Consider the following 12,219-nt stretch of genomic DNA (forward strand, 5'->3'; position numbering starts at 1 on the left):
CTACTGTCACACCTGGATCCACAAGGAATTGCTGAGTTGAGTTAAACATGTTGCCATCATGTCAAGTTTGGAGAAGAACTGGAATTTGAAATGCTCTAAGTTGATGAGGTAGTGTTATGCTGAGATCATGGGACAGCTTCAGTCCTACAGCGACAACTTAATGGAGGAATGGTGGTATCTTAGGTAGTAAGGCTCCAACCTATCTGAAGATTTTTAAAGGAAAACTGACACTTCAAATTCAAACTGGAAATGAAACAGAAGTCAATGGGAATAATGTTTTTCTAGTGAGAAGTGTTTTGCCACAAAGAAATGATGAGATTCTGAGTCCAGCTTAATTTTCTGGATTGATCTACAGTTAGCTGATCCACTTTGATGTAGCAAAGCCATCAATCATGCAACTACCTTCCATATAAAATTATAAAATTATCACATGTCTTGGCAAGACATTAAAAAAACATGCAAAATACTACTGCTGTATGATAATCTAAAACTAAAGGCCTCCCTTTACCCCTCAACTTCTGCTCATTAGAAACCAACTTTCAGTTGCCAGCCTAAAAATGATTCCAAATTTTCTGAAGCTTTAATTTGTCCTTGTGGAACACTGTACCTGAACTCACATAGTTCTTATGTTCTCATTTTGTTCACCTGTTGTGCTTAGCCGTGAACAATTTAACCCTTCCAGTCATCTAAGACAGGTTCTCTATTCTGTAGATTCCCCTAGAAGCCATTTTCTGTACTTATTCATAGTTAAACTAGCTGTCCTGACAATGCTAAACAGTATCTTAGATAAAGTTTCATATGAGGTTTGTACAAATGGGGTCCCCATTTGAGTCCTTTTGCATGTATGGAAAAATAACTCTAGTAGAAAAACTAAGATTTATGTGGTAAAAACATGCCTTCCCAAACTTTGGAAACTTTCCTGAGGGGTGTGAGTGACAAGGCTTCCACACGTATTTTTGTTTAATATAACCACTTAAAAGATTATTTTCTGATTTTTTTCTTTAAAAGTTACCTGCAAATCTGGTGAAGTACACTTTTTCTCTGCATTACTGGGAGTGCAGAAGAATGCAGGGGTCCCCTGTTACATGGATAAAACAGTAATTGTTCAAGAAGTCTACAATAGCTTACACCAATTAAATTCTTAAAGTCTATTGAAACATAACATTAGCACTGCATATCACAACACCCACATAATTACATTTACCTTGATGTTTCTACTATTAGCCTGTTTTTGTAGGTTATTTTGCAGTAAAAATTCTCACTGTGATTATTTTTCACATACTCTCAAAACAGAACTATATTTCCACATTTCAGCCAACTCACTAACTGAAATACAGTTCATCACAGTGTTGAAGGTGCGATGAGTTTTTTTATTGACTACACAAGAGTTGAATAGCATGCCTAGAGATTTCAGTAACACGAAGGAGACCATAAAATGTTTTAGAGTGATCAGTTCCATTCAATTTTGCAGGATATAGTTCTTCAATCTAAAGGTTTGGATTGATCTTTTAAAACTAATGGGAAACCGAAGCTGAAACCGCTGCCGTTCTACATGTCCCATATATATCATAAATCTAGCTGAGAAGTTCTTCTACTTCATGAATCCAACCTCACTAAAATGAAAGGAGATGAACTACAGATTTGCCACTTCTGAAAATTCAATATGAATGCTCCATGCTGCCACCATTTCTATTGGGCTAAGTTTTCTCCGCTTCGAATTAAAGGTAGAGTGTTCTTTTATTCTACAGTGCATGCTCAAGGTGGAGTGGGGGTGTAAGTCTTTTAGGTCTTAAATTGAGTCGGTGGTGATGATCTTCCCCTGCTGTCTTTACCTTTCCCCCAGTTACCACAGATGTGCACTGACTTCACGCCCATTATCAACTAGTCAACTTTTGGCACCTTTCAGGGCGGGATGTTCCCTCCTTATTGGTCTTTTAATTCTTTGATGTTCTTCAAGGCCCAATAACTCCAGGACGCTAGCTTTTTTCTTTTCTGATGACAAATTATTGTCTTTAGACTACCAGCTTAATATACATACAAAGAACATCTTGCATAGAAATAAACAGATCGTTTCACATTTTTAGGTTATCTTGAACAACTTGATCTGCTTTTCTTTGCAAACCCAGCTAGAAAATACATTTCCAGATATAGTGCTGTAACAAACTGATCCTCTTTCATTTTCTTTCTCCATATCAAAAAATGTCTTCTATTATAGGGAGTCCATCCTGCACATTCCATGAAGTGTCCCTAGCACAAACTGATGCTATTCTCCCTAACTGGTGTCCTGGTTTCAGCTGGGATATCTTAGTAGATGGTAGTGTGTTTTGGATTTAGTGGGAGAATAATGGTGATAACACACTGATGTTTTAGTTGTTGCTAAGTAGCGCTTATCCTAAGATAAGGATTTTTCGGTATCCCATGCTCTGCCATCAAACACGTGTACAAGAAGCTGGGAGGGAGCATGGCCAGGATGGCTGACCCGAACTAAGGAGGGTCCACATGAACAAAGGGATATTCCATAACATAGAACATCATGCTCAGTATAGAAACTGGGGGGAGTTGGCTGGGAGGGGTGTATCAACTGCTCAGGCATCAGTCGTGGGTGGTAAGCAATTGCATTGTGCATCATTTGTTGTCTTTTTTTTTTTTTTTTTAGTTTTACTATATCATATTCCTTTTCATCATTATTATTATTGTTATTATTACATTTTATTTTACTTTAGTTATTAAATATTCTTATCTCAAACCATGAGTTTTACTGTTTTTTTCTGATTCTCATCCCCATCCCATTTGGGAGGGGCAGGCAGGGCGGGGTGAGCGAGCAGCTGCGTGGTGCCTACTTGCTGGCTAGGCTTAAACCACAACATGTGGTAAAACATATCCCATTTCAGAATTCTTTCAGATCTTTTTTCCCTGTTGCAAGAGACAGACACACTTTACTGCTTGCTTCAACAGAAAGGCTGTATTTTGCAAATGGGATTATAATGAGACTCTGTTCCTTTTACTGTTGAGATGGAGTGGAACTAAGATAAAGCTGAAGACAGCTTGATTTATCCTTTTTTTCAGATAGGACTATTAAACCACATTCTTACTGTACTCCTCTGTGTTAAATAATCACTGCATGTCTCAGTGAACCCAAGAAGACTGGGGCTGAAAGATCGCAAAAGGTCATGTGTACTACAGCCTTTGAGTCTGAGCCTGTGTTACCACCAACAAACTGAAAACCAAACTCTGAATTTGTGTAAATGGCAATTTGGTGACAAGCTGTGACAGCGGCAGTAAAGCAAATTGTGTGCTATCACAAGAGCAGAGATAGACCAGCAAGGATGAAGAGAAAAGGAACAGATTTGCAGAATAATTAAGAAACTTTTAATTGTTCAGCTGCCTTTGCACATGCTCAATACCCCAAAATCAAGCCTTAAGTAACTCACTCACAACTGCAGTGGGAATTCTCAGACCTGAAAAGTAAAACACAGGAATCTTTGCTACCATACTGTGTCATAAAAGCTGTGTTTGTGCAAGTGGGCTCTATAGGTGCCTCTGTATATGGGTGGAGAAAGAGTTACCAGACAACACCTGGATGAAGAGAGGAAACATACATGCTGGGAGACAGCATCTGAAAGCCTCCCAAGAACTCATAGTCGTCTTGGATCAAAAATTGGTAAGCTCAGGAGACCAAGGAGCTGCTGAACCTGTCCCAAGGCCTTCAGCACACACTGGCCACCCATGACAGGTCATGTAACTCACACTGCATCTGAGAAAGCAGGGGCTGCTATAGGTGGACAAAGACTACAGGGCAATATATATAAGCACACCTGCTGAAATGAGGGACCCTCTCTGTGACTTTGTGCACAGCTGCCTGGAAACCTGCAGAGTGTGGGTACCAGCCCTGGTTCCTGAGTGAACCACTGGGGTTGGCCTCTCCGCTGCCGCTCCAGTTGGGTGACTGCGAGTGTGTGCATTGCGTGAGGCAGTGACTGCATGTATGATGCAAACAGTTATCTGCAATTAATAGTAACAGTCTAATTAATAAAGTGTTCTAGTAACTGTTGGTTGTGAACCGATTCCTCCTCTGACTCTACATCACATCAGAGATATTTACAATACCTGGTACAAAAAAGCCACAAAACTAGGCGAGCGTCACCCAGATCTTGTAAATCTGTATTTTAATCCAGCTGCCAAAGTTTCAGGCAACAAAGCTGCTCAGAATTCCTTTGAAAGGCATCCATTATTGCATCTCCTGGTTTCTAGTGAGCCTGCTACAGACACGTTTTTGCATTATTTTACTGGTATTCATGTCTACTGGTTTTGGCTGGAACAGAGTGAATTTTTTTCACAGTAGCTGGTATGGTGCTGTGTTTTAGATTTGTGGCCAAGACGGTGTTAACACAGGCACATTTCAGCTATTGCTGAACAGTGCTTACACAGGATCAAGGATGTTTCAGTTCTTCATGCTGCCCCACCAGCGAGTGGGCTGGGGGTGTGCAAGAAGCTGGGAAGGGACCTGGCTGGGACAGCTGACCCCAGCGATATCCCAGACCATATGACATCACGGTCAGCAATGAAAGCTGGGGGAAGAAGGAAGAAGGGGAGGGGGGGCGGGATGTTAGGAGTTATGGCGTTTGTCTTCCCAAGTAACCCTTACATGCGATGAAGCTCTGGCTTCCTAGAAATGGTTAAACATCTGCCTGCCGATGTGAAGTACCGAACTAGTTCCTTATTTTGCTTTGCATGTGCCCACAGCTTTTGCTTTTACCTGTGAAACTGTCTTTATCTCGACCCCCGTTTTCTCTCTTTTGCCCTTCCTGTTCTTGTCCCCATCCTACTGCAAGGGAGCAACCGAGTGGCAGTGCGGGGCTCAGCTGCCTACCGGGGCTAGCCGACAACAGGGTAGTAAATCCAGATTTTTCCGATGTTAATTCGTAGAATTACCTTATTTAGAAAAACACAGAAAGTGAAACCCACATCGGACTTGCAAGTATAAATGAGGCTCGCCTTCCCTTGTCTTGCCCCATGTTTTCACCGGTCTAACGCTAACAGGCGCAGCCAGCCTGAATCCGTGTTCTTCAGGTAGAGCTGACGCTGGCTGGGTCGAGATTTCGTCTTCGGCGGCGCTGAGGGCCTGGGTTTCGCTCGCGGACACCGCTCTCCCGGCTGCCGGCGGACGCTCAGCCATTCTAACGCCGGGCGGCCTCCGGGCCGGGCTAGGCCGCAGGGCCTGCGGGCCCCAGAGGCCAGGGCAGCCTGCCCCGAGAGGAGAGGGAGCCGCGGAGACCGTCCCGCTCGGCCGCCATGGAGACGTCAACGGTCGCTCCCCCGCCGCGCGCCAGCCCCACCCCCCGCAGGCCTCGCGCCAGCCGCGGACCGCGCGGGCGGCGGGGACGACGCGCGGAAGGGGGAGAGGGAGTAGGCGGGGCTCGCGGGCGGAGCGAATGCGGCGCGAGGGCTGCCGGCCCGAGCGCAGCGGGAGGGGGGCGTGGTGCCGCCCGCTCGCCTCGCTCCCACCCGCCCCCGCCCCCGCCCCCGCCCCGGTGTTGTTGTCTCTTTACGGCCGAGGCCGGGGGCTCTCGCGAGATCCGCGTTGGCGCCGTGACCTCCATGTGAGAGCGGCGGCGCCCGGTAAACACTCCCCGGGGTCGGGAGATGGCTCCCGGCGGCGCCCGTTAGACCTGGCCGCGGCGGTTCCCGCCAGGCTCCGCCTCGCCCTGTGCCGTCCTCGGCGGGCTCGCGGCGCGGGCGATCGGTGAAGCGGCGGGGGGGATCGGCTCGGGTCTCCTTCGCTCTCCGCGCCCCCTCTGAGCGAGGACGGCGGCCCGGCGGGCGGGGAGGCTCGCGTCTGTTCCGCGGGATTTGAAAATCCTGCCCCACCGAGCCGAACAAAGGGCAGGGGGGAAGCGCCCGGCCCCCTCCCCTTCTCCCTCGCACGCCGCGGACGCGCTCCCGGGGAGCGGACTCCTCGTCCCCCTCCTGCCCCAGACCCCCCTCCCTTCCCCGCGGCTGGCTGAGCCGGTGGGAGGGCGCGCACCATGTGGATTCAAGTCCGCACCATAGACGGCACCCAGACCCAGACCATCGACGACCTCAGCCGCCTTACCAAGATCGAGTGCCTGCGGGAGAAGATCCAGGAGACCTTCCGCGTCAGCCCCGACCGCCAGCGCCTCTTCTACCGGGGCAAGCAGGTGAGGCGGAAACGCCCCTACCTGGGTGGCAGGGGTGGGGGCTTCCCCCTCCTCCCGCCCCGCGCGTCCCCTCTCGGGCTCGGCTCTTTGTGCGGCCCGGCGCGGAGGTCCCCCTCCCCACCCACGCGTCGTCCGCTGGCTCCGGCTTTTGTTTGCTCCCGTCCCGTCGGGCCTAGAGGGAGGTGAGGTGCAGGAGGGAGCCGAAGCGCCTGCCCTGACAGGAGGGCGGGGGAGCCAGCGCGGGCGTTCTACGCGCCCTCCCGCCCGCCGTTTCCACCGAGGGCGAGCGGGTGCCGGAGAGGCCCCTTTGTGTGTTTGTTTTCCCACCTGAACCGCGGGAGGCTCCTCCCCCCGCCCCTGCCTCGACCGTGCCGAAGTGACAGGGCGCCCGGCGGGGCGAGGAAGCCCCTCCGCTCTCCTCGCCGCCCCCAGACCCCGGGAGCGGAGCGCCCGGTTCGTGCCTCGCCCGCCCTCTCGCCGCCTCGGCCGGCGGGGGGAGGGGGCTGGGGGGAAGCGTCCGGCGCGGGCGGACCGCGGGCGCTTTGCAGGGCGGAACGCCGCCCCCGGGGCCCGCACGTGGCGGGGCGGGGAGAGGCGGCGCGAAGTGCAATGTCCCGTCAGTACCCGCTGCGGGGTCGGCGCGGCGCGCCCCTCCCCCGGCGCCGCGCGGCCGAGTAACGGTTTTCGGGGTCCGGCGGCTGTGAACCCCTCCCACCGCCCCGCGGGGGCGGGGTGGTGCCCGGCCCGCCGAGGCTGCCGCGGGGGCGGGGCGGGGCGGCGCGGGGTTGGTTTGCGCGGGCACAACTTGTCCTCGGCGCGGGGAGCGGTGTGTCACCGGTGGGAGCGGGGCGGCTGCTGCTGGCCGTCCGTCCGTCCGAGGAGCCGTTTCCCCCAGAGCGGCGAGCGGTGTGTCACCGGTGGGAGCGGGGCGGCTGCTGCTGCTGGCCGTCCGTCCGTCCGTCCGAGGAGCCGTTTCCCCCAGAGCGGGGAGCGGTGTTCGTGGGGTAGCTGGCGGAAAGCTTTCTGTGAGCCCGTACTTCCCCTCCACTCTGGTTCCAAGTGTGTTTTGATCCGAATAGGTTGCCTCAGGCTGCATCTTTGTTGCTGAAGGGTGTAACGTTTCCGGCTGCCTTACGTAAACTGGGGGGTGTACTCACTGCTTAAGTGAGGCACGGTTATTACCTGGTAAGGCAGGTATGGGATGCATGGTACGTTTCTGGGCGCCTGGCTCTTAAGATGCGCCTTCTTACAACAGATGAGTCTTGCAGCCTTTGCCTAAACTCAGTGATCCACGGCAGTGAGGTTTCTGCCTCAAAAGAGAGGAAGTGTGTGTCTTTACAAATGGGGGGGGAGTAGGAAACAGAAATTTAACTATGACTAGAAGGTAAGCATTGATGGCTAGGTGCTAAGCCTAGATTGTGAACCCAGTAGCAAATTAGTAGATTTTTGTGTTCTACAGATTGTTGACTGAGTGTTTGCGAGGACGTGTCTGCCGAGACCATTATGGACAATCTCACGTTTCCCTGAAGGGACCAAATCAAGGAACATCAGTCTTGGAAGTTGTGTAACCTGTTTAGGTTTGTGCTGTGCCAGCACACCTCTTCTTTCAGTGCAGAGCTTGGTGTGGGACACAAGGTTTACCCAAGGAGCAGCGATGATGAGCCTGTAGTGTGTTGTGCTTTTTCTATGTAGTCTGTCAGTGGCCAGACCAATTAGTTTGAACATTTTAGTGAACAGATGTCTTGCTTAAGAAAGCAGAACAGTGAAGTATTATAGCTGAAGTTGCCTAAATGAGCAGCATTTGTGAGTTTAGTACTTAGTTTATCTGGTTCAGGACACAGTTGGGATCATGTTCAGTGAAGAGTTGGAAGTTCTTTTTTATAGCTTCACTCACCATTTATGTCTATTTTCTTGCAATTACCATAATTCATTCTGAAGTCTCCTTGATGGTTATGGATTACTGTTCTGATCCCATGGTCCTAGTAGGTAGGAAAAAAGGTCAGAAGGATCGCTCTTGCCCAAGTAAAACTGGATGTTGAGAGACATGAGCAAATGAAACTGTAAACAACTTAAGCTCTCTCAGGGCTGTGATAAAATAAAAAATAGAAAAGGGCATTTAAGTTAAATGTGAGGTGAATAGAAAGCAGTATATGGAAGTGAAAACATGGAGGAAAAAAAGAAGTTTCCTTCATGGAAAAAACATGATCTAGTCCAAACTCTTCTCCTATTTTATCTGGTTAGTACTCAGTATGGGTAAATCTGTACAGTCTGCTGGTAGAACCGTGACTTTCCTACTGAGTACTGCTTACTGTAGTCTCTCTGGGAACTTCTAGAAATACTTGGACCTTGCAAGTGGTGGGTACCAGAAGACTGGCTAAATAACTTCCTTCCCTCTAAAAATGTGAGGTGTATGAGGTTATAAGGACACAGAAACCTAAGTGAGTGACTGCTTATGGGCTGAATTTCAACAACTTCGTGTTCTTAGCTTGCAGTAGAAAACAGCTTCAAGTAACATTTGGAGCTAGAGCTGTTATTTTGCAGTTCTTTAGAAGTGTCCATGTCCAGTTAATGTAGTTTATGTGGTATACTGTAATTTGCTGTTGTCTGATCTTCAAACACAAATGCAGGACTTTAAGGGGGCAGTACTTCACAGCCCTGTTCTTAAGGATTAAAGTACCCTAGAACTACTGATTAAAACCTAGTGTTGTGATTGATTAATGTAATACTTTGTATTACTATTTTTCTCTTGTAAAACCAGAAAAAGCACTACTTGGTTGAGCTGACTGCTTTCTGGTTTTTAACTGTTAACTGCCAGGAGGATCCACCATTCACATGTGATACTGAAGAGTGAGCAAGATAGTATTTCTCTGTAACTTGGTCTGGTCTGTGAGGACATCCTGGACACATTGGGGATCCACATTTCTGTAGAGCTGAATAACTGTTTATCAGCCAGAGAAGTTGAGTCATTCTGTAGATCGGGGCAGAACTTTCTGAGGAAAGGCAATAGTAGTGTATGCATAGTTCTTTACTGTGGCACAATAACCTAGTCTGCAGTTAAGTCAGCAAAGTCTATTGAACATAGAAACCCACAGTGACATCTCTTGCTCCCTTTGTTGAAGAAGTTGGAGTTTCTTGGAGGGACACAAATATTTCCTTATGCTGGAATAAACCCTATCTTAACCTTGTTCCACCATAGACAATTCCCATCTAATGCTTTATCTGTGGTGTTAAATGTTAACTCTGAGTAAACTCGTAAACTACAATGCATTATGTGGAGTTCCTCTAAAATTTAGAAAAGCAAGACAAGACAACCTGTCCTGTGGCAGCATACTCTCTGTCTATCCTAACTGGAAAACCTGTATAGCACTTCTTGATGAGAATAGAAGTTCTCAGTTTCATTCATGAAAGTGAAGGAGATATTATAGTAGACAAATTCTTGGCATCTTGACCTATAAGAGCAGATTTTCTATAGGACCAAGCTATAGTCATTGATAGTCATTGTGGAATTTCTAGCTTTCAGTTACAATGCTGGAAAAATTGAGCAGTAAAAATAGACTGAAGTTTATTTAAGTTTGAAAACTTGCCAGAGGACTTAAGGTTGTCCAGAAGACTGTAGGGGTGTTAATGGCAACTTGCGTTTCACATAGAACTAAACATGCACACTGTTGTATTTCAGCAACATGTATTGTTTACGGAATACAGAAAATAATATAATCTTGTGTTGGCTTCTTCCATCATCCTCTCCCATCCTGTTGGAATTTGAATTCAGTGAAAACTTGTAAATGGCTGTTGTTGTTAAAGAAACCATCATCTTAAGTGGCTTTTCCATAGTGCTTACCAGAGTCAGGGACGAAGGACACTGAAGCCCAAATATTTCTTCATAGTATATGTAAGAGGCAGTGACTGAAATTGCTTTTGAAGTCATTAATCATAGAATCATATAGGTTGGAAAAGACCTTCAAGATCATCAAGTCCAACCATCAACCATGCCCACTAATCTTGTTGGCGAGGAAGACACTCCAAACCTGTTTCATGGGAGACTGAAGTCAGCAGATGGAAGTGAGAGTATTGAAGCCAATTATTTGCTTGATGTGAAAGTTGTTGCAAATTAGGTTTATTTCACTAGAAGAAATTCAGCTCTGCTTTTATGCACAAAAAAGTATGGTAGTATGCATTGTGTTACTTAGCTGTGCAAGCTGACTCTTAAGTATAGTTTGTCACACCCATGCTGTAATGCCCAAGCGTTTAGGATTTTTTTGTTTCTGTAAATTTAACTGAAACTGTAGAGGGGTAGGAGGAGTGGAGGAACTTCAGTTTTGCATGAGAGCACCCTTGTGATAAAGCAGCCTCAGTGAAACACACGGTTATAAATCTGGCAATAGGACATGCCTTGGTTTGCCTACAGCCTTTCTTATACAAGACCTCTTTAACTTCTGCTGACCTGGGCTGGCATGTGAGCAGTGGATTGAATCTTGTGTGAGTTTGAGCTTCTAAGCTTCTGGTTTGTGAACTGTATGTTTAAGGGCTTCTTAATTACAGCTTGGGTGAATTTCCAGGATAGAAAAGCATTATTTATGGACTCTTTCCCTGAAGAATGGGTGTGCTAAACCTATTCATAAAATGATCAAGTTTCTTAATACGATCTCTTTCCAGATTTATTTTGTTTGGAAAATTGTAAACATTTTCAGCTGAAGCTGTCCAAACCCCATCTGCTTTAGGGAGAATCTGGGTGTGAGAAGTCTTCAACTGGAGCAGTTACATTTTATAATTTGGAGAAATAATTTGAAGAAGTCTTAGAAAGGTAATAATGGCCATTCTACAATGAAGCTGGTAGCAAGTAGCTCTGTAGCTTGGTGAGAGTCAGTCATGTGGAGTCTTCAGGGCAGAAAGGATCATACAGCATTCCAAAATTCCCAAAACGTTAATGGATTATACTTCGACCTTATCTGGCAGTAGGTTTGGTAGCCCTGTTTGCAAGTTTTTTATATGACTGCAGAAGTTGTTTACTGAAATCAGCTTCTTGTTAAATTTTTGCTGTACAACTACTAATGCAACTTGCCATTCCTCGGTACCATTGTCTTTGTAATTCGAAGCACCTAAACAAACTGAAGGAAAAGCTGAAGCATATGTGAAGACACAATAGTTTATACTATTTTGTATGTATGACTTCAGTAGTAGGAAGCTGAAAAACCATAATACAACCTGTAAGAAATTGCAGCCAGCTTTAAGGCTATATTTTCTGGCATGTATATTTATTAATGTATTCTAGTTAAGACAGTGTAGTGCTTGTGCTTTTTTAATTAATCTGGAAGCTCTTGGAAACTGAATATTTCTTTTTACATTAAAAAACAACACTGCAAACCCTTAGATGCAGAACACTGCTGATGCGTGGCCTACACTAAATGATCTCCGCTGGACTTGAGGAAAAAGGTAGTTGTAACACTGGATGGTATCATATGTCTTACTCTTAGTAAATTGTGATCTATATAGGTATCATAGTCTTAGAGACTCCCACAGTACTAGGCAGAAAGCATACAGCAAGAGGAACTCCTAGAGAAGGAAGAATGTGGAAGCTGTGGAGAATATGGAATTAAATGATGAGGATTTCCAGTGATGAAATGTAATCAAGTGTTGATAGCATTTATATTGGAAGTTATGAGATGATTCTCTTCTTTAAAAGCTGTTAAATGGATCTCTATTCCTAATCATTTAACTGTTAGATTATGTTAAAATAACTGCTCTGGTACACCTGGCTATTGTATTTACTTATTTTTTTAGACTTTTGTTGTTGATTACAGAAGGTTCAGATAATAACCAGTTCTTCATTACAGGTATCCTTACAAGCTGCAGACAGTCATTTGCTCTCCCTGGCACCACTGTTGCTGAACTTCAGTTGCCTGTGCTGTAGAAGTCCATACCATCATACAGGAGGTACTTGACCACTCTCATCTAAGCAGTAGAGATGGATGAGTCTTTCCATGCTTCTAAGGATTTCAGTGCAGCTTTATACTTTGACATATTTTTTTTTTTTTTACAAAAG

The 12,219-nt window shown here is 46.4% G+C and overlaps 1 protein-coding gene across 2 annotated transcripts in view; it reads left to right on the forward strand.

The window, feature by feature from the left end:
* Positions 1 to 5,584: 5,584 nt before the first annotated feature.
* UHRF2 (ubiquitin like with PHD and ring finger domains 2) overlaps positions 5,585 to 12,219 on the forward strand; it is a 93,789-nt gene continuing 87,154 nt past the window's right edge. For both annotated transcript variants that reach the window (XM_075020914.1, XM_075020916.1), the window contains exon 1: positions 5,585 to 6,179. In XM_075020914.1, the coding sequence (XP_074877015.1) occupies positions 6,027 to 6,179 (153 nt within the window). In that variant the 5' untranslated portion in view covers positions 5,585 to 6,026. The remainder of the gene's footprint in view (positions 6,180 to 12,219) is intronic.

Source organism: Buteo buteo, chromosome Z, assembly GCF_964188355.1.
Source record: "Buteo buteo chromosome Z, bButBut1.hap1.1, whole genome shotgun sequence".
NCBI lineage: Eukaryota > Metazoa > Chordata > Aves > Accipitriformes > Accipitridae > Buteo > Buteo buteo.